Source organism: Martes martes (assembly GCF_963455335.1).
Source record: "Martes martes genome assembly, chromosome: 6".
Classification (NCBI taxonomy): Eukaryota; Metazoa; Chordata; class Mammalia; order Carnivora; family Mustelidae; genus Martes; species Martes martes.
In genome coordinates, this window is record NC_137893.1 from 25,307,317 (window position 1) to 25,334,461 (window position 27,145).

Here is a 27,145-nt window from a genome sequence, read left to right on the forward strand (position 1 = left end):
AGAGAGCATAAGTCAGGGGAGGGAGAGGGGGAGGGTCAAGCAGACTCCCTCCTGAGCACAGAGCCCAAAGAGGGGCTTGATCTCAGGATCCCGAGACACCTGAGCTGAAGTCAGACACAACCAAATGAGCCATCCGGGCACCCCTCAGTTTTCTTTACTGAGTCCAGCAATACACCGTTTGGAGTCTAGGCACCAACACCCTTGCTTTTCCTTGTTTGCAAAGCATAGATAATGACACCCACTCTGGGACTGGGGCATGAACTAATTAATGATTGCACGGTGCTAAATATAAAGAGGCTTCATGGTACAGGCAGGTAATATGTCCCTTTAGGAGTGACACATGTTAATTACACTGCGTGAGAGCCCAGCAAAGCTGCATCGGTCACTTTGAGAAAGGTGGTCTGGGTAGATCCACCCTATTTCATTTTTCATATACTTGCTTTTTGGTTTCCTGCTCCTAGATTCATCTTTGTAATAGTGCAGAATTATCTTATTTCTATTTCTTATTTAACTCCTTTCCTCTGGCCAGCTAGTAGTCAGCTCAGTTTTTCTGGGTGTGTTACAGAGCATTGCGCTTACCAGGCTGTTGCTGGATAGACTGGAGAGGAGAGGCTACGGCAGCACCTTGGGGACTGAAGGGAGGCTCCCTGTCACTGAGGAGACATTCAGGATTGGCCTGGCAGCCTGAGTGCTGGCAGTGGGGCTGCACCCACACCCCCTCCCAGCACAGGCCGGGGCTTTCTGCCCTTGTGCGAGTAGACTCTGGGGGACTTGAAGCAGAGTTGCCAAAGCTGTTTGTTAGCAAACTGGTTCCTGACAAAAAAAAAAAAAAAAAAAAATTGACTTTCTGTACATGAAACAGCTACAGAGAAAGATCTTTTTCCTTTGAATGCCATTAATTGGGGCATTAAAGTCGATGAGAAGGTTGTCCCAAGGGGACATCCCAGGCATGACGATCCCCCCAGTTACAGAACTGTAGTGAAGGGAAACACTGTGCTGTACTTCCTGTGTCAAACTGAAGTTAGTATAGCAAATCACACTGAGAAAACGGGACTGCTGAATGCCTACTAAGTATTAAGCAGACACTGAGAAATAAAACAACTAAGGAAATTAAATTGAAAAAGATGCAGAGAAAAATTTATTCATTCCTTCATCACGTAGCGAGAACCTCGTCTATACCAGCCATTGTGCTAGGAGTGGGGATACAGCGGTGAAGGAGAGACAAAAATCTTTGTTTCACAGAGTTTACACTGTGAGGGAGAAAGACAACCAAGAAGCAAAGAAATGAGCCGAAAATACATAGGATTATGCCCTATGCAGAGAACTCATGTAGGTTGGGGTGATCATAACTGAATGGGCTCTCTGCAGAGGTAAGATCAAAGCTAAGATGTAAGGGGCAAGGAGGAAATCTATCCTGTGAGGACTGAGGGGAAGTGTGTTCCAGGCCAAACAAAATCTCAAGGCAAGAATGAGTCCTACAGACGTGACTGCACCGGCATGACTGCACCGGCATGACTGCACCGGCGTGGCTGGGCCCAGCAAGGAGGAGAGTCTGAGTTAGGTGGAGGCAGGACGCAGCTCACGAGAGGCCTGTGAGCCCCCATGAAAACTGAAGATTTCTTTTCTAAGTGTGATGAGAAGCCATTGGAGAGCTGACTGGAGGTTTCTTTTCTAAGTGTGATGAGAAGCCATTGGAGAGTTGTGAAGAAGCAAAGAAGTGGTAGGATCTGATTCGTGCCTTTAAAAGACTTCGCTGCTGCTCTGTGCAGAGATGTGTAGGGGTAAGAGTAGGAAAGCCAGGGGAACCCTGCTTAGTTATGATCTGAGTCCTGTGGTTGCTACTTGCTCCTTATTTGGGAAAGTTAATGACCAAGGATCATGTCGTGGCAACTTCATGTCTAGTGGGAGAATTATAAGATACCCCATTTTGAACGCAAGCTGGTGCAGCCACTCTGTAAAACAGTATAAGGGGTCCTCAAAAAGTTGAAAATAGAGCTACCCTACGACCCAGAAATTGCACTACTGAGTATTTACCGCAAAGATACAAATGGAGTGATCCGAAGGGGCACATGCACCCGAATGTTTATAGCAGCAATGTCCACAATAACCAAACTATGGAAAGAACCTAGATGTCCATCAACAGATGAATGGATAAAGAAGAAGTGGTATATATACACAATGGAATACTATGCAGCCATCAAAAGACATGAAATCTTGCCATTTGCAATGACACGGATGGAACTAGAGGGTATTACGCTCAGTGAAATAAGTCAATCAGAGAAAGACAATTATCATATGATCTTACTGATATGTGGACTTTGAGAAACAAGGCAGAGGATCATGGAGGAAAAGAGGAAAAAATGAAACAAGATGAAACCAGAGAGGGAGACAAACCACAAAAGTTGCTTAATCTCAGGAAACAAACAGGGTTGCTGGAATGGAGGGGCGTGAGAGGGATGGGGTGGCTGGGTGATGGACACTGGGGTGGGTATGTGCTATAGTGAGCACTGGGAATTGTGTAAGATTGATGAATCAAAGACCTGTACCCCTGAAACAAATGATACATTACATGTTAATTAAAAAAAAGAAAGAAAAGATACTCCATTTTTGTGGCTTGGGAAATTTCAGACTGCATTGCACAACAAGACAACTGTGGCCAGACAGGTCTTTGTGCATGTGTGGATTGTAGAGTTACCATGTTTATCTCACTCTGGCCCTTTCCACAGCCATCGGTTCCCCATTGTCTTCCTGACATACTTTTGTCAGTGGCTGCTCCGAACTCTTCTCCACACTCCCAAACCACCCTATTCTCAATCATCAGTTCTTCTCCAGGGGTAACAACTTTATTCCTTTCTCTACAAAGAAAAGTAAAACTCTCCAGTGTGAATTTTTTTGTGTTAACTTCACATTCGGATACGTCCTTGGTTTGGGAAGATGTGCCTCTGCCCTCCTCCAGAACTTCTGCCCTCCCTCCACCTGTCTGAAGGTCTGTGTCTTAACCTGCTTGAGCTTCCAAAATGATTCCCTCATTCCGAAGCATTTTTAGTATTATCTCTTTGTCCGCTTCTCTGCTTCTCACACTAGAGCCCAATTTGTCCGATCTGAATGGGCAGCTCTGCTCTCCGTGCTGCTACTTTTTGGCAGTCTCGAATATCCCCCATTCCGGTCTGTGCCTCTCCTTCAACCTGTAAATGAATCTCAGCCTCCTTCTCCAGTTCCTAGTGTCCAGATCCCTCTACTCCCATAACCGTCAAGAACTGTACGGATTCAACAATATCCTTCTTTTGCCAACAATATCCTTCCAATCTTTTCTCTGCTTCAACTTACCGATTTCTTGACTTCCCTCTTTTACTTGTTCCTGTATGAACTTTATGTTTCTCTAATTTAAACATTCATTAAATCTCTCATCATTTATTCAACACTTACAGACGACTCTCACTTCTGTGAAGTCCCTCACTGACATTCTTTCTCTAAACTTACTACAGGTCCGCAGTCCCTTATGCAAAGCCTATTGGGGCTGTAAGTATTCTAAAAGCAAAAATCTTCAGATTTTGGAATGATAATATGCATATATACCATAAGGCATTAATATCTGCTGCAAAAATGTATGACAGTTCATGCTGAGTGAAATAATCAGAGACAATAAATTACCTCATAAGAGTTCAGGACAGATTTTGGTGCCAGATGAGTTTTGATGTAAATTTACAAAAAGAAAGGAAGGGAGGACAGAGGAAAGAAGGAAAGGAGGTGTCTGATGGTATCGCAGGTCTATTTCTCTGTACTTTTTTCTGTTACACTGAAACTTTCTACCTTTTTTTCTACCTCTTTTTTCAAGTTACTACTTCAAAGTCTACATTTTCTAAAAAGAGCAAATTGACTTTTCTTGCAAGCAGTCTTCCTTTCTGAAGAATATCACTTGTTACCAGAAATATCATTTTTTAAAAATTTTTTTATTTATTATTATTTTTCAATAAACATATAATGTATTTTTATCCCCAGGGGTACAGGTCTGTTAGAAATATCATTTTTTAAAAGCCTCCTAAACTAAAAACCTTATTCCATCCACTTTTGCTCCTACATATTATCTATCATCAAATTTCTTGACCTCAGCCCATTCAACAGCTTCTACTTTAATACAAGCCCATACTATTTCAACAGCCCCTTGGGCAGTTTCTGAAATTCTAGCCCCCATCTGTGATCATGGCTTTTTATTTCCCTAAATTCCACCTTTCCCTCACACCAAGAATATCAATGGCCCTACCTCTGAAATATTTCATTCATCATGAATGCTTCTTTGCTCAAGAACTTACAACACTTTCTCTGTCAGTATTTAAAGATTGGGTCGCATCCCACATTTATTCCTGAAGAAAGTTCAGCTTCCTAAGCTTCCTCTCTAACCAAACACATGGTATTTTGATTTATCTTCTCACGAGTCCAACTGCCACCCTGATTCTGATGACTTTCTTAATTGTAAGATTAAGAACAAAGCAGTATCAGATGTAACTGATATACTGTTTTTTAATTTTTTAGTCCTAAATAAATTTTGTTTGTCCTTCCTTTTAGACTCATTTTAGGGTATGCTCTTGGCATTTTGTGTGACTGAGTTAGTCAGGGTACTCCCAACAATTCCCTTTTCATTCCCTTCCATGTTCACTGAAAGGAGAAACTCCCAAGGTACCTCATTAACAAGCATGGAATGAATAAATAAATAGCACATGTACTAAACATAAAGGAACAAAGCTTAAGCCACTGGCAGAATGTTAGCATTAAAATTGCAGAAGCACTAGAGACTTTTAGTGAGCTTTGAGTGAATGCTGAGTACATGGGTATTGAATCTCTTTCCTTATTTTTGTATACTTTGACCTTCTAGTGCTTGTTTTCTTTTCTCCTATGCTCTACCTACTAATTCCTTCATTACTATTTATGCTGGGAAAAGACGTGATGCTCTGTTTAGTACTTTGGATGCCCGTCAATGGATATTTACTCACAAACTTGAAAATATTTGCTATCTCAAATAAATTTTTTTTTAATTAAGCAGAGGGGTCCCTGACTGGCTCAGTTAGTAGGGCATGCAATTCTTGATCTCAGGGTCATGAGTTCGAACCTCATGACATGTATGATAATGAGATGAGTTAATAAAATTTTTACATAAAATGACAGATACTAGAGGTGGAAGAACATTATGTAATCTAGTCAAGTTATTATCATGATTTTTTTCAGCAGAAAAACATTTTATGCAAAAGAAATTGTAACAGGGATTCAGCCACATGTAGAAAACAGAAGTGAGCTTCCCTGAGTGAGGACACGGCATGAAGCTTGCAAGCCTGAGTTCCTCTCCTATCCACCCTCCAACCATTCCTTTCTCCCTGTTGCAGCCTTCTGGGCCCCCCAGAGAATTCCTAGGGTTCCACAGAGCAGTATCTAAACCAGCTCCCATCTCCTAATTTGCAAATATAAAAGCTGGTGCCCGGGAAGGATAAATAACCTACCCAAGCTAACGCAGCTGGTCTAAAGAAAGAAACGCAGCTGGTCTAAAGCTGGTCTGACGTCAGAGCTCTGGTCTTTTGGCTACCTTCAGTGCTGTCTAATTCACTTTTCTGGTCATTGCATTTCCCTGTATTTACTGTCTTCTATATGCCAGGTACTGCCTGAGGTGCAAATGAGATGGGAATATCCTGCCCTAGAGAATGCTAAGAATGAAGAGATAGGCTTCCGAATAATTATATGGAGAAATTACATGGGATGATACAGAATTCCATAAGACCATGAGAGATGTCAGATAATATCAGCTGAGAATGCAGGGAAACTTCATAAATGAGATACTATTGAATCAGTTTTAGAGATGGATAGATGTTGATCAGGCATAATTTTTTGCATTCACAGACACTTAATAGGTTACTATAGCCTGTTCAGACTATTACAGGTTTAAAATAGAAAATCAAAGAGGGGTTTTTAAAGGGAATTTGTCATTATTATAACATATATTGTCGTTTTATAAAATACCTGGAAAAAAATCAGAATTTTGAATTAATAGATTAATTAATAGATACCTTTACCTTTTGGCAGAGCTTCACTTAATTGCTAAACCCATAGAAGTTAATACTTCCTAGAAGTTTTTTGATATTCTACCTATTTTAGGTGAAAGTTATGAGGGAGTCCAAGGGCAAAGTCCTCTGGGTTGGTTTGAACAATAAAATCACAAACACGGAGATGCTTAAAATGAAGAATTTCAGCATCCAGACCAAAAACAGTCCCTACGTCCCTCGTTTTCTGAGTTAGCCAGTCTTCATTTTAAGATTCTAATAAAACAAAATGAGATGGGTGAAAAATTCCTCAAAATTTCCTCACTTACTTGGACCATCATGGTGAATAGCATGTTCGGGTTTATAAGATCCTCATTTAAAGTCAGCAGGGAATTTGTTTAGATGGTCCAATGTTTACTGAGATGATGCTGGTTGCCTTGGAAAGATTCATTTTTTTAAAAGACTGCATTTGTCATAACCACGGAGACCTCTCAGATCTCTCAAAACCACATGGTACCCCAATGCTCTAAGCATTTAAGTTTGTGTTGTCTGTTTATTCTCCAGTCTCAAATCTTTGTTTTTCCCCACGTTCCTGGGAACACTTTGTTCCATGTTGCTGGTTAGAAGTTATTAAAAATATCCCCTGGAAGCTGATAATGAATCAGTAATTAGCAAAGGACACAAATCTATGCATAGTATATTTCTGATTGATCTCTACATGGTATTTGACTGACGCTCTTCAGGTGCAATGGCAGAGAGAAATCAAAGTTTGCTGAGAGAAAATGACAGTAAAATCAATAGTCATGGGAATAAACACAGAACAATTAATATACTGTCCCTTGCCATTTGTCTTCAAGCTACTAGGGTCCGTCCAACCGATGTGGTCGGTGAATGGCCAACTTCAAATGTTTTACTCTACTTTCAACTATCACTTCAGCATTAGATGTTCTCCAAAGTGCCTGTTTGGCTCAGTCGTTAAGTGTCTGTCTTCGGCTCTGGTCATGATCCCCGGGGTCCTGGGATCGAGCCCCGTATTGGGCTCCCTGCTCAGCCGGAAGCCTGCTTCTCCCTCTCCCAATCCCCCTGCTTGTATTCCCTCTCTCACTCTCTGTCAAATAAATAAATAAAATCTTTTTTAAAAAGTATATGTAACACGCACACACACACACACACACACACACACATCTCATACAAACACATACACATATATATATTTAAATCTATTACCTATTTCATTAAATTATGGGTTATACTGTAATCAGTACCCTGGAGAGAAACAATACATCGGAAGTGTACAGGGCATGCTTTTCTTAGAGCACATCACAAAAACTGGTCTGACCTACACATTCTACACATTCCATTCCAAAAGCTTCAAAGCTATCATGTGAGAACAAAGCAAATATGTAACATTATAGGTGAAGAAGAGAGGGATTTAAATAAGCATCAGAGGAGAGCTCAGCTTGGTGGGGCTGGCCATCCTACATTTTACAAAGTAGCACAAAAGATTTAATACTAAAACAACACACTGGCTTCTACAAACAGGAACTGGGGATAATGAGTAAGATCAGGGTTGACCTTGATTCACCCTTCAATCTCAAGACAACATATCCTGTCAAAAGAGGTACATAAAAAGCAATTCTGAGCTGTTTATCTGGAATCTTAAGCTAATCATTCTATGTGATTTAGTAATATCTGATTCAAATAAGAGCTTGGCCTACTGAAATGAGCCCAACCCAAAGGAAAGCAGCTTTTGAGAGAAGACAAGATAACTTGGTTCTAAAGTTGGTTCTCAACCAACTTCAGAACTGGTAGTTGGTTCTGAACACCAAAGTTCTGGAAAGGCTAGAGTAAAGAGGATTAAGTCTCTGAGAACAGTACCCAGCAGGAGCTACCTTCACAGGCATTTACTTCACTGATTAAGCTCGAACCAATTGCTGTTCAACACTCAGAAAAATAAAAAGTATCTAAGAGAATATACTAATAAATAATGCCCAGGATACTTGCAAACACACAAGAATAGAATGGCATTAGCCTGCATAACAGTAATAGATACTGATTCACAATGACAAACCTCATACTCAAACATTATAAAAGAGACACTGGACAAATCCGTGACTCAAGATTCCGGCAAGGACCTACCTCAAGATCCCGGTCATGGACCCTGTTTCTGGAGTTTTCGCGTCTATTCCAGGAGTCAGGACACCTATTACGATACTCAATACTCCTGCTCCGATTATTGGCACATGCATGGCACCTGCCACAGCCACAGCCACAGCAGGTCCGGCTCCCCATCAAGGTTCTAGACAGGACTGGTCTTCAGATGCTCCCCAGGAGAGGGTGATAAGTATTGCAGAAGAAGTGGATGGGGGAGTGGAGTCCAGAGCTAGATACGCAGCCACATATGGTCCCAACTGGCCCAGCTGTCGTCAGAGTGCAGCCAGAGGCCTCTGTTCTTAGCAAAAGAAGGGATTCCCAATGAGGGATTGCTGACCCACTATGATTACAGAAAAACTCTGCATCAATTCAAAAGAACACAACCCCCGCAGTTTTTCATCTCTCCAGCCAAAATGGTGATCTGCTCCTCTCTTGATGTCCTCACGAAAACAAATGAGCATCACCGGCCGGAGACTCGTCTTTATTATGGGGATGATGTCATAAGAGCTTTAATTTCCCCCTCTACGGTATGAGCTGGTAGGAGTTCAGCTTAAAATCTGAGGATGTCAGAGAGCAGTAACAGTAATTACTACTTGTACAGAGCTTTGTCTATGCCCCAGGCTTTACAATCACTAGTGATTCCTTACAGCCAGATGGCCATGCTGACCAGGATGGTCACCAGCCAGTATTCTTGAAGGAAATGGATCTGTCTTGACTGGAGCTGAAAACAGAATCCCAAAGACTTCAAATGTTTTCAGTCCTTGATGCTTGGAGTCCAAGACTGCTGTAAATATTTTTAATAGCAAGTGCAAGAAATTTGTTTGAATAAAAGGACCGAAAGATATGCAGAAGCAGAACTGGAATGAAGGAGAGGAAAGAGCATTTCAGTTCCTCTTCTGAGACCTTCATTCAACTCCATTGTCTGCGTGACCAGAAAATATTTCAGGAGTCCCCCTCCTGATACTCCCCTGTCTGGTAAGGGCAGAGAAACATTTCCGTTTTTCACTACTTAATAGCTCCTCCCACACAAACCCCCACCCCCACAAACACAACAAACTTCAACCCTCATTGGATAACAGAACACCTGATTATTTAAAAAGAAGAAGGATATACAAAGATTAAAGTGTCCTCTATAAGAACACGATTTTTACCAATACTGAACACCAATGATCACTATTTAGCACAGTATCTTCAGCAAGATAAACAATCCAATGCAAAAATGAGCAAAGAACATGAAAATAATTCACTGAAGAAATACAAATGGCCAATAAGCAAAAAAAGAGTTCAACCTCTTTTTGATTTGGAGAACTGCAAATTTAAATGAGATACCAACATATTGGCAAAAGAAAAAGACTGATTACATACAACATTTATAAAATGCCTAGAAAAATAGGCACTTTCATTCACTTTGGTTGGGAGCTTAGGTTGATAAAAACTCTTTATGGGCAATTTGGTAGTATCTATAACATTTAAAAATCAGCATGCTTTCCATTAAATAATTCTGTTTCTGGGTAATTTATCCACCAGAAATACTGACCAAAAAAATCCCCTAGAGACAGCATTGTTGATAGAAGGAAAAAAGTGGACGTTGGGGTGCTTGGCTGGTTTACTCAGTAGAACAGGTGACTCTTGATCTCAGGATTGTGAGTTTGGGCCCCACATTGGCGGTAGAGTTTATTTTAAAAAAGGGGGCAATAACTTATGTGTCCATAAATAAAGATTGGTAAACCACACAACAGTATACCTATTATATTATATATATGAAATACTCCATAGTAATTCAAAAGAGGCATATTTATAGATATTAACTTGGAAAGATGATCCTAAAGATTGATAAATAAAAAGACAAGTTAGAGAACTGTGGACCGCGTATGAACCTTTTCTGTAGGAAAAGCACAAATGGACTCACTCTGTGTACATAAGCGCATAAGAAAACATTCTGAAAGGATACACACCAAGCTAGTTAACTTCAAAGGTGATGAGAAAATTTGTCTGTTTTATATGTTTCAGAATATTGGAAGTCTTTGCAGCAAGCATATAGAATATTTAGAAGAAGAACAATAAATATATTGTCACACTTAAAAAAAGTCCTGAAAACCCTAGCACAGTCAAAGCCTTCTAGTTTGGATTAATACAGGAAATGGACTGGCTAATATATATTTATATGTTTATTTTTATATATGTAAATAAACAGCACCCACTGTTATTACATCAAAGGAAGACAACGCATACGTTTGGGGTGAAAGAAAAACAAACATTTCCTGAGGCATCCTGGTTTCCATGATACATTCACATGCATGCTATCACAGACTGGTAGAGATGGCCTGATTTTTCCAAAGCCAGTTATACACAAGCAATCAATCTTTTTCTTATAAGGCCAGACTTTTAGCTTTGATGAGAAAAACAGCTGGTATACCATATCCTGCTCTTTGTAATGCCATACTTAGGAGATTAAAGGAACATTCTCCATCCTATGGAAAAAGAGCCCAAGCTATGGAACCTAGGTTGGAAAGGCAGTTCTAGCTGCACCCGATAATACCAGGCTTTTTCAGAGACAACAGAGTACTTCCTATGCCACCCAGCTCTCCCTTGATCTCTGCAACTCCACAGCGCAAGTGCTAGAGGAGAAGGTGGAGGCATGCTCTGGAAATGGCCACATTCTCTTTCTGTGGCCCACGCATGGCTTATTTCTGTACATATGTGGTACATGTATTCGGTGAGTTTTCCTGCTCTACTTTTGAAAGCCTAAATAAAAATGGAATTTGTTCTGGAACCGAAATGCTGCACTTTGGCAATAGCATTGTTTTCTATTATTATTATTTTTTTTTATGGTGAATGTAGAGTATTTCATTCATGCAAAATGTATAGCTAATATTCTAGCCACATGAATGCAGTCTGATCCTTGGGGCCTCCCAGTCCAGTGTGGAAGGAGACTTGTAAATTAGTATGGTGTGGTAAGTGCTGAGTTTGGGGTACATCCAAGGTAAATGGCTTTTCTGAGGCAGGCATCATAAAGGAAGAGCTGTTGGAGCAAGACCCTAAAGGATGAGTTAACAAAACATGGAAAGACTTGTAGGCATGGGAAGAAATATTTGCAAAGGCAGTAGAACGGTCCACTGAGGACACTTGGGAACAGTAGCCCCTGAGACAATGCAATCAGGACTGGCATAGATTACAACAAATCAGAGAATCATAAAAATTACACATGCATACATAAACCATTTTAATTTAATTTTAATCACAATATAACTTAAATCGTACCTATTCATTCCTCCATCTTAAGATTTTTTTGAATATGTAATACCTTCACATAGCTCAAAATTCAAAATGTGAGAAAGTATACAGCATAAAATCTCTCCTGCCCATGTTCCCTATCCATATCACAGGCAATTACTTTTGCATATATTCTTCTATATATTTTTAAAGACTTTTTATTTATTTACTTGAGAGTGAGAGAGAGCACAATTTGGGGGGGCAAAGCAGAGAGAGAGAGGGAGAAGTAGGCTTCCTGCTGAGCAGGGAGCCTGATGCAGGACTCGATCCCAGGACCCTGGGATTGTGACCTGAGCTGAAGGCAGATGCTCAACTGACTGAGCCACCCAGGTGCCCCATATACTTCTTTATTTTCTTATTTTACCTATAAATAAAAACATTTATCCTAATCCCCTAACTTTTGCACAAAATTTAACATGCCATACGCACTGCTGTCTATAATTTTGTTTTCTAACAGTATTACACTTAGACTTTTAGATCAGTACTGATAGAACACAGAGAACTCTTGCCATGAAGTTGGTCTGATAAGGCTGAGAGATTGAAGTTGGGCAGTAGACTTACCTGCGTGGATAGGACAGGTCCCAGGGTGAGGGGGAGTGGAATGATAGTGAGATCTTGCTGGTGATGAAAGGAGACATTTGGGATAAGGAAGGCCCAAGGGCTCAGCAGTCTCTGTTTACAACACCAGATGGCACAGGTGATTTCGGGTAAAGTGCCAATAGTAAGGTGAAATGTAGCATTGGGATGGATGGGTGACACTCATATGTCCTTTAAGTAAGTCATGATCAGGATGGTCTAACCTTAGTAAATGCCTCAGTCTCGGGGTGAGGGTTGGAGGTTAGACTTCAGGATTTGGGAAGTCCTACTTTTGCATCATGATTTTAGAACTGTCCTTGGTGAGATTAGTAGCCTGGGTGCCTTAAGGCAAAATGTGGGAACCCAGTGATCAATGTTCATGTAGTGTCCTAGGCAAAGCCAACAGCGAACAAGACACCGTACGATGTTCTGTGGGATAAGGCAGGGTGGGGGTGGAGTGAACAAGTCTGAGGCCTCTTAAGTCCTTCATATTCTGATCTGGCCTAAGAAATGAAGCAAGGTGGGGGATGGAGCATCCAGAGCAGAATCCGTGGACCCATGTGGAGCAGCTAGAGAGAGAGAGAGAGGAGAACAATGGGTGGGCAGAGAAACGGGGCATCCCCTTCTCAAAGTGGTCCACCACCAAGGAAAATGAATGTGTTAGAAAACAGTTTTTTCTTCTCTCCACCTCAACCAATGTTTGTTAAATTGGATTGTTATCCTTCTCGACTAAACTGGAATAAAGAGGCTGGAAACTGGAAATGCTCCACCTTAACGATTCTAAGATGAATTAGGCAATAAAAAAGCTGTCAAAAGTGATTGTGGTAGAACCGTCTCTGAGATAGCTGGGACGAAAGCAGGTACCTGTCTGTTGCAATGATTTGGGAGCATCCCAATCTCCAAGAGTAAGGTTAGAGATTCATGGATGTCTCCTGAATGACGGGGCACAGAAATAGTGACAGGACTCAAAATCTGTACAAGTGACTTCTGAAGGAACAACACTGATCTGGGAAGACGTCTCCTCTATAGATTATAGTGACTTTTTTTTTTTTGAGGGGGGCAGGGACTTATCTTATCTTTTAAAAAACTACATGTGCACACACACCTGTGGATAATAGGAACTTGAGGCTTTATCTGGGTTATCAAGAATGAAAGAATCCAAATGGTTGAAGCAAAATAGATTTTTGCTTAAATTAATCAAATAATTGCTGTTCCTGTTTATTCCATTTTATTTGCTTGACTTGGCTCCAGAATGATTAAAATCACTATAGTCACATACTATTTTCTAGATCAAAATAAGTGATTACAATTGAAAAGGGATTAAATGGGTTTTGTTCTAGAAATCATAGAAATTCTCATTAAGGTAATTGCTTTCTTTGAAGAGGCTGATTTTATTAACAATACTTGCTCAGCATCTTGTTCTTTTTTTTTTCTTTTAAAGAAATGCTTTAATTAATAAAAAGTGTCCCTTTATGTCACAGAAATACCTTCATGTAGTGGAATTAAGACATTTTCACTTATGAAATAAAGTAAGCAGGAAATATAACATGATAAATATAAGTACATAAATATAACAAAACACATAATAATCTGTAATGTTAATCCTCTCTTACATGCAAAGAAAGAATTACTCAACATGAAAGTCACTTATATGCAGAATATATGTTTTCATTTAGTGATACCAGTTCCCTCTGCTTTTCTCTAACGTGAAAAAGCGGTCTGTTAGAAACAAACATTTTACATAAACATATCTTCTGCTGTAAAATGGACTAAAGATTTTATGTGCCCATTTAAAAGAAAGACTGTTTTGTACAAATAAATATAAAATCCCTGGTGATTTTTCCCATCTAAGATTTGAATTCAAGTAATATTCTATTTTGATTTTTGTTAGGCTTTTTCCCTTATGCATGTATATATGCATTTCAGAGGCAGTACTAGCTTTGTAATTATAAACCCATATTTCCGTTTACACAAGCAAGTATAGTAAATGTCTTCTTATTTTAATTGAAGTATCCAACATAGTATTGTCATCTTTAAGGAATGGCTAAGGAATTTTAACAGCATGTTAAATAAACAAATGCAACAACAAAATGTACAGAACAAATACAGAGAATGAACAAATTCTGGTCGTTTGGGGAAAGGCAAATGCTTAACTTTAATGCAAATACAAATGTAAACACTCATTTGAATAAATACATATAACCAAGAGAGCTGTATCTACTCGGGAATCTTAAGAAGAATTTATGGTCTTTTACAAGGGAAAGATGCCAAGGGTGGTCCTCCTGCACCGGCCTAATAAATGTGCTGATTCTCCAAGGAAGTGAGCAGGCTCACTGCAGACTAACAGAAGGGTACTTGGAAAGTGCGGGGGGGGGGGGGGGGGAGGGGTCTCCTGACTCTCACAGTAGGTACAACCACCCAGAATCTAAGAGGAGTTAACTTCTGTTTCCTAATGCTCCTGGCCACGCCTGTGTCAGGGGATGCTTTGCACTTCTGAGAATGATTCCCTGACTCCCTCAGCCATGATCTCCAGAGACAAAGTTGAGAACACATCAGCAGGGAAGAGAAAGTCTGTTCCACAGTTTCTCCCTTTCTTCCAGGCCTGGTAGACTATGCAGTTGAGAAAGATCAAGAGAGCCAGGGCCCAGAGAGTGCAGGAGTAAGGAAGAGGGATAAGTGGAGACAGACACACAGAGAGAGAGAGAGACAGCAGCCCCAGAATGGACCTTGGAGGCCATCCCTCGGGCAGAACGTGTGATACAAATAGAGAGTTCAGGCGGTCCCTGGCTGACCCCATCTCGGTGACCCTCAGAGACAGTGTAGCCAGAATGACAGACTGCTTCTGCTTCCTTCTTCACCTACTTACCCTTCTCTGTCTGCTCTGGCTCGCCCCTACCCTGGGTTCCCAGTTCACCTGTCTCTGGCTGCTAGCCTCCTTGTCCCGGCCCACCCTCACAGTACTGAATGCTCTGGGTTGGCATTGGGGCCTCTCCCTCTGGGCTGCCCCGAGCCCCCGGCTCCCCGCCCACAGGACTGTCTTGGGGCCGTGAACCCTGGGAGAAGGGCCCTTCCCAGGTACCCTTCTCAGCCATCCCTCCTCAGGGGATTTGTTTTGTGCCTCAGCTGTGAATGCTGCCACCTAGCGTTTTCTGGACTTGAGGAAACATCAAGTGAACTGCCATTCAACATGCCGGTGAATGGCATGATACTTACACAATTAGTTTTATTTTGAATCATTAAAGGACGTGTGTAAGAAACAACTTGAAACTCTAACTGGGGCCAGTGACTAGATTTATTAGGTTTTATTTACAGTGATAAACTATTTCTTACAATGAAAGGACAAAATGTGAAACGAGTTTGAATGTAAGTATAATATACAGCAAGCCAGGTTAATTTTTAAAATTTAAATTTGATTTTTTATTTTAATGTTTTATAAAAGTTAATTTTATATTTCAGATACTCTGAATGATATTACACTGTTTTGAGTTACAAAGCTTCTCTATTGCATTTCCCTTTTTTTTTTTTTTCTTAAAGATTTTATTTATTTATTTGACAGAGAGAGAGAATGAACCTGGGGGAAGGGCAGAGGTAGAGGGAGAAGCAGACTCCCTGCTGAGAGGGGAGCTTTCGGGGAGTTGGAGCTTGACCCGGGACCCTAGGGTCAAGACCTGAGGCAAAGGCAGGTTCTTAACCCACTGAGCCACCCAGGAGCCCCTCCCTCCCTACCCTTATCATGTTCAAATAAAACATAAATTTTTAAAATGTTTTTTACTATTATTAAATCTCATTATTTTTTTTTACTGCTTTCATCACTAAGTAATTTAAAAAATTTTTTTATTCTAAATTGTGGTAAAATACATGTAAGAAAGATAAAATTTACCATCTTAATCATTATAAGTACACAGTTCAATGGCATTAAGTATATTCACACTGTTGTGCATCCCATCTCCAAAGCACGTTTCTTTTTGGTGGGAGGAGGATTTCTCTTATGACAAAATATCTTTCACTTCTAATACTCATCTTACAGCAATAGTTCAGAACAAGAAATGTACTGTACACCCTTCAAAGCCCGGCAGCTACACCAGCTCTCACGCTATGACTAAAGACATCATGGTGCTTTCCTGCCACGGACAAGTGTGTGAGTAATATCCTTTTATGAGTGAATGAATGCGGTTAACACGCATGCACTTCTCTATCTCCCACATTGGGGAAAGCTCTTTTTTTTAAGGCAATACAATTGAGTCAGGACTTTCTATGTAAACATCTAGATACTAAGAAGTAACTGCTGATATAATACCAACTCTAAAATCCTTGCAGTAAGACGGAGTATAAATGCTTTTTAAGGGCCTTCCAAGTATCGATGTCCTATTGATTTTGTACGCCTTTGAGCCAAAACACAGTCTGTGCAAAAAGAAAAAAAGGCAGGCAAAAGGCACTCATGACAATGAGGAAGAACATCTGAAAGCAGCACAGAGCAAAGATTCACACTCGTCTCGAGACTCATCATTTATTATCATGGTGCTTTGATAAATAGCGCCCTTCTTACAATTTACATTCCTTTTAAGTATGTGTTTTTCAATCAGACAAGGTTATTTTGCCATGTTTTTTAATTCACTCAAGTGTTTATTCTGGGAGTAAACCAAATATTGGAAACAAAGCATTACCTTTCTAAACATTCCTGGTTCCAGAGGTAAAGGGCCAGGCCCTTCAGCGGTGGTGTGAAGGAGCTGGGATTCCCCATCATGCAGTGCAAGTGTCTGGCACTCCTGAGCCACATGGCCTCCATCCTCTACCTCCAAGGCCCTGTAAAGAATGGAAACACAGTGATGCCAACAACCTATCAAGAACTCTGGAAACTCAAGAAACCCAAAGGCGCATTTCTGTCTGTGTATTTCCAATAAGCTAAGATGAGGAATCATTCTCCAAAACCTACACAGGATTGTAGATAATTTGGTTGTCTCATGCACATTTAGGAATAAGCCATGAGGACTTTGCCATGTGGCCAACAGAATTCTTTTAAACCCTATGCAGAAAATAAATCAGAGTTAGATAGGTAGAAAAATAGCATTTATAGACAGGTTTGGACAATCCAATTTCATTTTATGATTTCTCGGTTGCTCTACCGTTATTGCTGTTAAGAAAAGATATTTGTAATTGTCTGAACATTGGAAATAGAGTAGGAACTAAATCCATCAGGAGAACGATATAGGCTATGCCAGGGAAAAGGAATCATTCCCAGGATTAATATCTATTAGAGTTTAAAGAAATGGAAACCAATGAAGGCTCAGTGTTCTAGTCAAACCTGCTGGTTTCCTATCCAAAACCATTTCCTTTATCCAAACTCCCAGACACCTCCCCCTTCTCCCCCACACCCCACATGTACTTTTTCTTTACTAATAACCCTAATTTTGTTCAGATATCCATCCCCCATGTGCCTCAGAGGAAGCCACTTCTGGCTTGCTTGTCCGTTGTGACTGGCCTATTTCTGGTGTTCCAGTCCCCTCACCAGTAACTGGTTTATACATATGCCACACATCTCTCTGGCTGATATTACCCCATTGATTTATGTCTCTCTGACCCTCTAAATGGTTTGTACTTTGCCTGACTTATCTGGTGCAAGTCTGGCCAATGGGATGTGAGGGAGTCTGCAGACGGAACCAGTGGAAGGTCCTTCTCTTAAGAGAAAGTTTACAGAAAAAACTGGTTCTTTCCTGTAGTCCAGTGTCATGCCTGCCTATGACAAATGTGACAGCCTCCCTGAAACCATGAGTGGCATTAGCCAAAGGAGAACAGATGGAGCAGGAAGCAGAGAGAAATGCGAGGGCTTGAGTCTTCAAATATATTGTTGAGCAACTGCATTAACCAATCCTCTGGTACATATGGTAACCAATGGTACATATAAACACTCTATTGTTTAAGCCATTTTGAGTGGCATGTCCTCTGTTATCTGCAATTGAGCATCCTAAGTGACAGAAACATTGATAAATTTCTTTTTTTTTTTTTTAAGATTTTATTTATTTATTTGACAGAGAGAAAACACAAATAGGCAGAGAGGCAGGCAGAGGGAGAGGGAGAAGCAGGCTTCTGACTGAGCAGGGAGCCCAATGCGGGGCTTGATCTCAGGACCTTGGGATCATGACCTGAGCCAAAGGCAGACGCTTAACGATGGAGCCACCCAGGTGCACCAGAAACGTTGATAAATTTCTTAACTGTGTAATTAAGGCTGAAATAAAGATACTGGGGCAGGATAAGGTCTTTGAGTGAAGAATGCTAATGAAGCAGAAAAAGAACTAAAAGTACAAGGCTTTAATAATTCACAGAAGAAATAGAAGGTAAGTTTAGTTTCTCAATCACCAGATGAAGGGGAGGACTGTTATAGATAGTCCAGGAATGGTGCTTGCTTCGCCCATAATTCTGAAACAGGAAGTTCTGAGTGTTTGTGGTTCAGCCAATAACCTCTCACCTTCCTTTGAGGGGAGGAGGCTGATGACGTGTTGGCTGACTTCTCTTTCCCCCTGACCCAGATACAGGCAGTATGTCTGTGCACCTGGTCACAGGTGCCATTATTTCAAACTTGGCTCCGGGACTTGGTTGGAGAGATAAAGAAGGCCATGGGATGTATGGGCTGGGAGGGCTTCACAAGTGGAGCTCAACTTCAGGACAGCGTCTCACCCAACCCCAGATGCTCAGGCCACCCCATGAGCATTTCTAGTTCCTCCCTAGAGAGTCAGACACAGAACTTGTACTCATAGCAAACTTATTATACAAGTTTGTCTACTGAAACCAATCTTCACAATATATTACCCAGAAATAACAGACCCAGAATCGTGCTAGAGGGTCCCTAGGCCATGTGGTAACTTTTAAGAACATCTAGCTTCATTCTTCCAGCAAGCATTTTTACAGCTCTCTCTGTGTGTCATAGGTCAAGGTGCACAACACAAACAAACCCACCCTTTGCCCTCAAGGGTATTAAGGCCTAGTGGACACACGGGCTCCTTAGGGGGGCACTATTATTCCGAGTAATAGTTACACACGGAGCAAGACAAGATAAATCTCCTTGGCCTACAAGTCAGCCTTAGTAATAAGTGCTGTTTGTAAAGGGAAAGGCCAATTGGAAAGTTGACTAATTATTTTTTCTTTTTCAAAGGGTAAATTTTAGTTTAACTTCTGAGTAAGCTACAGGTAGTCATAAGAAAGGCTGAGCTGGCCTTTCTGGTGAGAAAGTTAAGATTTGTAAGTGGAAATACAGTTTCCTCTGTGAGCAGTCACTGCTGGTCTCTTATTAAGGACAATATCTCTTGGGTAAAAACAAAACAAAATAAAACAAAACTAGACAAAATAAACTAAAGTCCCCCAAACACTGCCGTACTGGTCTGGAGCTTTAGCAGAGGGTAATTCATTAATTTGTTTAATTATAATCTGTCCTTTCCTTATTTGGGCACAGATATGCTGCCAGAAATGAAAGTTTCGGTGCTGACTCCTTCACTTCACTCAGACTCATAAATAAGTGGAGTATTTGCCAGCGCATCCAGTCACTCTCTCTGTTTGATTTGGCTTGGTTCTAAAAACCAGATTGCCCTTTTCCCTGGAGATTAAGTTGGTAGAAAATTAATAATGGCAAGATTGTCTACCCTTTCCTAAGTTAAAAGCCACAGGCTATTTCCAGACAAACCCAAGCTTTGTGTGGCTTGAATCGTATATAATTTAGGGGGCCTCTTTAAGAAAAAGAAAAGAAGATATTTTACTTTTTCAAAACCTTTTAACTTTAGGACCTCTCCTAAAGCCTTCGGAGTAGCCCCTGAAGCATCAGCCTCATTTACTTTCCATAAATCTGCTTCAGGTTTTCCTAGTTTGGTTTACTTCATCAAGTTGTTCCTCAAGCATTTTAATACTTGTAGCCCAATATAAAGCAAGTTAAATGAGTTTCCTTCTCTGATAATTCCTCCTCTTCTTCTTCTTCTTCTTCTTTTTAAGAGTAGGCTCTATGCCCAACCTCACGACCCTGAGATGAAGAGTCACATGCTCTACTAACCGAGCCAGCCAGGCGCTCCTCTTTATCTAACAATTCTTGCTTCAGAGATAATGTAGATGTGAAATAATAAAAAGTGACACCAGAGTAAAGGTTTGGGTTTAACTGCAGGGTACAAATCGATGCTGTACCGCCATCTATCGTCTACTCAAAGAATTCTTCATGTGTTCTAGTAAGCCTTGGAACCGGGATTTCAAAGTTTCGGAAGGAGTTTCCATTGAATTATTTCCTCCTGAGAGCTTAAAACACCAGATATTTAGGACCACTCTTCTGAATCAAGGCAGTGGTTGTATAGCTACATAAGTTTCCTGGGCCATGAAGAAAGAGAGAAAACTCTTAATTTACTAACAAGCTAATAGTATGTGTAGTATTTTTTTTTTGCTGCAACCTCTAAATGGTAGAGAGCTACCTCTTTCTGAGCAACTCAGAAGATGGACAGTGTCACACCATCAGGACATTCTAGACTTGAAAAGTGCAGTCTCTTCATTGCAGATTTGAAGACACAGTGACTCCGAGAATCCATGAGGCTGGCAGAATTGGGTGACCTGATTACCCATGTGCACGGGACCAGAAGTCTGACTTCTATGCCAAGGCTCACCAAGAGGCAAATAATGACAGTGGCACAATAAGGCCATGTAAAGCTGTCCTATCTCCAGAAAACAAACAAACAAAAAACCACATTTATTTACCTTGGAAACCAAGGGTTTCAGATTTACAGAATGGGCTTTTCTTTCAGAAGCAATGTCGTATTCGGGCTTCTGCCTTTCTCAGCTAACTAAGAGATGGAATATCGCTGTGGTAAACACACAGATTTCAAGTCATACCAACCCAGCCAGTAGCATGGGATCTTGGTGAATTACATAACTTCTCTAAGCCTCAGCTCCCTCATCTGCAAATAGGGATAATAACCAGACTGTCATGAGAATTAAATTAGCTAATGCTCATAAAAATTAGCTAATGCTTATTAGCTTAGTACTGGCACACAGTAGGTGCTCAGTAAGTACCAGTTATTTTAATTATACATATGAACGTCAGTTAACATGTCCTGCCCAACAGCTTACTAGGTATCATATGGATGTTATTTTGAGCTAGCGTATTCATCAGGCTCTACCGTGAAATGATACAGAAAGAAGAGTGGCAGAGATGGGAGTACAGAACCCAGCTGACTGCCAGCCAGTTCAGAGACTAATTTCAAATTCTCTGCAGATGAGTTTCATGATCACAGTTGGATGGAGATATAAATATAACTTTCTATATTCATTCAAGTTTTAAAATCCGAAACATCCTAGGAATTTTAACTACATAAAGAATACCCCGACATTAATAGAAGTACTGAGCACCAGCGATCAGTCATAGCTTTTGACGCAGAAACTCTGCCATCTACTGGTTGCACAAGATCAGGGTCTACTCATTTTTATTTTTATTTATTTATTTATTTTAGTGTTTCTGTAAAAAGTAACACTCTCTGGTCCAGCCAGCCTCCACCCTCCTGGGCCCCTCAATGTTTTAAATGGCAGCTTGAAGGCTTGGGGCCATCTCCCAATGTGCTGTGCAGGGCAGAATGTCTAAGTTCCCCTCCTATCAGACCACTGGAATGCAAATCATCTTCTCTCCAACAAAGCCTGGGGACCTTTGCCATAATAATTGCACTTTGTGAAATCCAGGTTTTGGGTATGACAGAGTCTGTGAAAATTAATCAAGCTATCTCAGAACCAATAATATGTAAATTTTGGTCATCTGGGATCACTCTCCATAATCAAGAAACTATGAAGCCCACCCAGAACCAGGCTGGGCTCAACAAAGTTTGGCTTTATTATCGGTGTTCCCAGAGGAAGGAAGGCTCTCATTCTGGACAAGAACAAAGAGGACAGGAGACCAAAATAACCTGCGGAATGACGGTCCCAAACTCCAGGAGAACTGACAAACCAAGGTCTGTGTCTCAAGGAGGGGCTCGTGTGTGGTAGGAGACTATGTTTCATGCATGATTGCACATTCACTCATTCAGAGGAAGCAAAGACCATGGTATTTTTTTCAACTTTGCTTTATAACATTCGAGTTGGACAATTTCATTATTAAAATATAAAAAATTTTTTTGATTGCTGATATTTTCCTTTGAAGGCTACTTGAGTTCCTAAAACCTAATGGCAGAGAAGAGCAAATGTAGCCTTTCTTTCGATGGCGTATCTAATCCCCAAAGAAAGACTGTCTAATGACCTTCCTAAACTCATAAATAACAAATCAATAGTGCAAGAGAGAGTTTTTAAAATTGCTATCCTTTGTAACACAAAACAAAGCTAGCGGTGATTGTGTTACCGTGGGGCAGGCTAGGAGCAAGAAGCCTGGCTGAATATGATTATAGATACAAGTGTAGAAAACCAACCCTAAATCACCATGGGCAACCCTGGGGAGTCATCCCTCGGCTCTCCTGCTCCCATCACCCTCTCTCTGATCACCAGTCAAGAGGCCCTTTGTCACCACACCTGAGCTTGCCTTGAGAGGCACTAAAAGCACAGCCACATAAGAACTCTTTGTGGGACACGTTGCAGGGAAGCTGAGAAGGGTGTTAGCCACCATCTTACTTAAGAGTCTCTATGGTGCCTGAAAGGAGAAAGTTCTCTCATTCTTAAGTGCCACAGAAAGATTTTCTTTTCCTCACCTGCTGTCTTTCAGACTGTGGGGGTTGTGTACCTGATCTTGAATCCATTTTAGTAATGATACAGAACTTTATGAATGCATAATTCTGTTAAGTAATTGCCTTTATGGTCTTATTACATTATTATTCTTTTAGTTTTCCGATCTTCATCTTTACATTGTTAATTGGATGTAAACTGTAAATCCTTTGGAGGAAGGAGTGATGGGGCATAAATACAGGAAACCCTCATCCATTCAACTGACCATTATCCTAGTCCCAAACTTCATTACCTTTTCTGTTTCGAGAGTTTTCTGGCTATCCTCTGCCATCTCGTCTCTTCCGCATCCTCTAACCTGCTCTACCATACAAACAGATGGATCTTTCTAATGTATTCTCTTATTTGAAAGCCGTTAGATGGTTTGGCACTGGATATGGAATGAATAACCCAGTATTCAAGCTCTTCCATTCTCTGGATCCAGCCTAGCTTCTCAAACAAACCTCCCTCACACACCCTCTGTTACAGGCAGTTTTGCTCTATTGTAGTCTCATTATAATCACTGATGGCAGTTTCCCTCACAGGGTAAGTAAGGTCTTTTATCTCGGAGAGTTAAGCTCCTTACAGAGCTTGTGGGTATGATTCTCCCTGTTTTTGCCGTGGCATATACGCACGTCTGTCACATGACAGATGTTCAGTTCGGGTGTCCTGGGTGAGTGAATACGAAGCCCTTCCTGCAAAGATGGTTTGACTCACGACTACAGCAGCTGCTTGCAGAGCCCGCGCCATGATGACTATTTCAAATAACGTCAGTATAAAGCTTTGGATCAAAAGCACCTCTTCCTAACCACCGTAGCTGTAGCTAGACTGGTCCATCTGTTGTTATTTTCCAGAAGTCTCTGGTGATGTCACACACTTTGAAGTTGACTTTATAGCGCCTCTACTGTGTATCATCTGCTTCCTTTGTTTACCTTTGCCACACCTTAGCTCAATAATCCAGAATGACTCTGTGCCAACCACAATTAGTAAGAGTCTATGAAACTAGGGTCCCTAACGAACCTGGCACCAAACTCTTCTGCCGAAGTTAGCCCTTTCAGGCACTGGGAGGATTATCCTCACCAAACTTGAGCTTTGAAAAGAATTGCATTGCTGCAAGTGTTACTACTTTATAGCAACTTTAGAAGCAAGAAGTTTCAAGATAAATTGTGTAATTGTTCCTTGTATCAAAGATTTTCAGCACTTACTATAGTTCCTGAATTCACAAATATCTACTTTTCTTACAATTCAGGTACCCTCAAAATTCTCACAGCTATAATTCAGAGATTTAAAAGCTCTACTCAATACATTCTTACTATACAGTGGTCTATAAATCTTATAAACCTAGATGTGAGGATTGAGTCTTCAAATGTTACTTGTAAGACATAGAAAACATAGAAAATGCCCTTTGATGATAGTACGAAACTAAAGAAATTATTTTAAAATGTAAATATGAGTCTTTCTTTTTGTACTTTTTCAAGATAATTCTTACAGATCTTAGTTTTTACATTAGTTTCCAATTTCAACTGTCAATCTCATCATGTTTGACTTCCTGAATTTCCAAATACCTGGCAGGTGTTCAATGATTAATGCAAGATGATCAGTAATTAGTACATAGTTGTCTGAACTACATCTTTGGCTTCCCCCATCCACCTGCACCAGATAGGTAAACTTTATAAGAGACTAGAGTTGCTTAAGGGCCTCCTAGATATGTCCTTTGGCAGTGCCTAGAATTGTTGTCATTTACATAATGATGAGTTCAATTAGTATCTTTAACTGGTGCTAATGTTATAAAAGAAAACTCTCATTAAAAATCATTTCTAGGGGCACCTGGGTGGCTCAGTGGGTTAAAGCCTCTGCCTTAGGCTCAGGTCATGATCCCAGGGTCCTGGGATCGAGCCCCGCATCGGGCTCTCTGCTCAGCGGGGAGCCTGCTTCCCTTCCTCTCTCTCTGCCTGCCTCTCTGCCTACCTGTGATCTCTGTCAAATAAAAAAAAAATCATTTCTAATAAGAAGTAATAATGCAAAACATATTACGGACACATCAGGAATACAGATTTGCTGACTGACGACAATGAGAAGGTAAATCTGAGAACAGACTGATATGTATGCTCTTGGCTCCCATGAACTGAATTCCTCTGTGGTATAAGAAGTTATCACTACTCTCCATCTAGCTTAATAAGCTTGTCCTTACAGTTGCTGGTAATAAGCTCCAAATTCCCTGCCACTCCAACCGCATCCTTCCCTCACTTGTGGTCAGAGAGATTTGTTTGCTCTGGTTTCATTATTTATTCTTTGCTCAGGTTTCTTATTAATTCTTTCCCCTCTCCTCTTGGCAATCTCTGGCTATCAAATTCTGTTCAGTCTAATTTCAAAATTCATTTCCTCCAGTACACTATAATGTAATGAATCTTTTCCCCCTTAAGTATCCAGTTTATACTGAAGGAAATCCCAAATGACCAAAGGGTTGTGTTCCAAAACTTTTTTTAAGGTAACTGACTTATTATCTCATAAGTATAGTATTATAAATGGTAGTTTGATTCCCAGATAAGCTACATGAAAAGTCAATTCCATGTAGCTAAAATAGTACACCATGGCCAAAGAAAGAAAGAAAGAAAGAAAGAAAGAGATTGCTAATATGAATTATAGAATTATTGATATTTTCAATATTGAAAATATCAATGTTTTCAAGAGAGCAATAAAACAGCCTTACAGATTGTATTTCTTGGGGTGTCTGGGTGGCTCAGTCAGTTAAACATCTGCCTTCGGCTCAGGTCATGATCCTGTGATCCTGGGATTGAGGTCTGCATGGGGCCCTCCCTGCTCAGTGATGTTTCTTCCCCTGTCTCTTCCCCCTGTTTCTTCCTCTGTCTCTCCCCCTGTTCATGCTCTCATGTGCTCTCTCTCTCTCAAATAAATAAAGAAAATCTTTTTTTAAAAAAAAAGAAATAGTATTTTTTTCTTTCAAGTACAGATTATTTTCTTTTTGGGATAGGGATTATTGAGAAAAAGCACATTCAATTAAAAAGAGTTAATTGTTAGAGAACCTTTCAGAGATTATAAAGTGACTTTACAGGGCTTTCCCTGTTACCAGATCTAGACTATCACTGTTTCACAACAAAATGTGTCGTTTTCTCTTTTCCTCTTATGAATGAGATTCGCTCTTGGGCCTTACAGCCATCAACTATGTGATCATGATTCACAGTAGAATGGAAAAAGAAAGACAGACTACAAAGAAAGGAAGGAAGGAAGGAAGGAAAGAAGGAAGGAAGGGAAGTGAGGGAGAAGGGAGAGATTTTCCTTTCCAAATTAGGTGAAGATATGCTTAGGAGGAAAGACAGTTCCCACATGTGGGAGTGATGTAGTTGAGGAGAGACAGGAGAAGGCAAAAGAAAAGGGGCTGCGCGCGGGCACCTAAATGTGCAGTTCTAGGGAAACGCCGCTGGCCCCACACTTCCTTGGCTCAGGACAGGCTTCTGGGCACAACTCTTCATCCTTAAAGGACTAAAGGACAGGCAAAGCTCAGGTGAGTGACAGTAACTGGTTGTGAACTTTGAGGCTGAATGCTATGAAGTAACATTTTTATAGATCAAAACCAGTCAAATGAGGTCCAACCTCACATTATTTGTTAAGTATTCAGATCAGGTTTTCTGAGAACATACATTATCCCCTCATTTCAGTTATGGGCTTTTTAGGAGTTAAGAACCATATCGTCTTCAGGCCCATAACCTATACTCAGTTACTCAGTGCAAATAAAATAAATGTCCTTTTTAAAAAAGATTTATTTATTTGAGAGAGAGAGAGAGAGCGCACACGGGGGGAGGGGGGCAGTGGAAGGAAAGGAGAGAGAAAATCTCAAGCAGGCTCTGTGCCCAGTGCAGAGCCAGACACCAGGCTCAATCCCACGACCTTGAGATCACCAACCTGAGTCGAAACCAAGAGTTGGACGCTCAACTGACTATACCAGCCAGGCACCCCCCCCTTTTTTTTTTGATCAGGGATGACATAAAACAAGTTTTTTCTTGTGGCACTGACTGATTGAGGACCCAGGCTTCTAACACTGAGAAAGAGTTGAGTCACTAAACCACAAAACATTCTATTCCAAGAAAGTATTTATTTTGTTTAATAGAATTTTAAAGTAGGGAGTGTCATTTCATCAGGTAGAATGAGGACATGTGATTCAACAGGCTGTGTGCACATAGGAGATTTTAACTTTTGCACTCAAGATGAAGGTAGGAACTCTCACAATATTTGGGGATATCAGGCACAAGTTAACAGAAGAGAGAACAACTGTCTTCATTTTCTTCGTTTAAAAATATTTTCATCCTGCTTCTAATAAAAAAATTTAAATATTGCCAATATTTCAGAAAGGAAATAAACTTGTGTTTTATAAACCAGATAATAGTGGGACATACCATGCATTTCTC

At 40.5% G+C, this 27,145-nt stretch overlaps 1 protein-coding gene across 1 annotated transcript in view; it reads right to left on the minus strand.

The window, feature by feature from the left end:
• Positions 1-15,825: 15,825 nt before the first annotated feature.
• The window catches only part of LOC308345262 (beta/gamma crystallin domain-containing protein 1-like), an 83,680-nt gene continuing 72,360 nt past the window's right edge, over positions 15,826-27,145 (minus strand). The window contains exon 2 of the mRNA XM_080807270.1: positions 15,826-16,829. Coding sequence (XP_080663396.1) covers positions 16,616-16,829 — 214 coding nt within the window. The 3' untranslated portion in view covers positions 15,826-16,615. The remainder of the gene's footprint in view (positions 16,830-27,145) is intronic.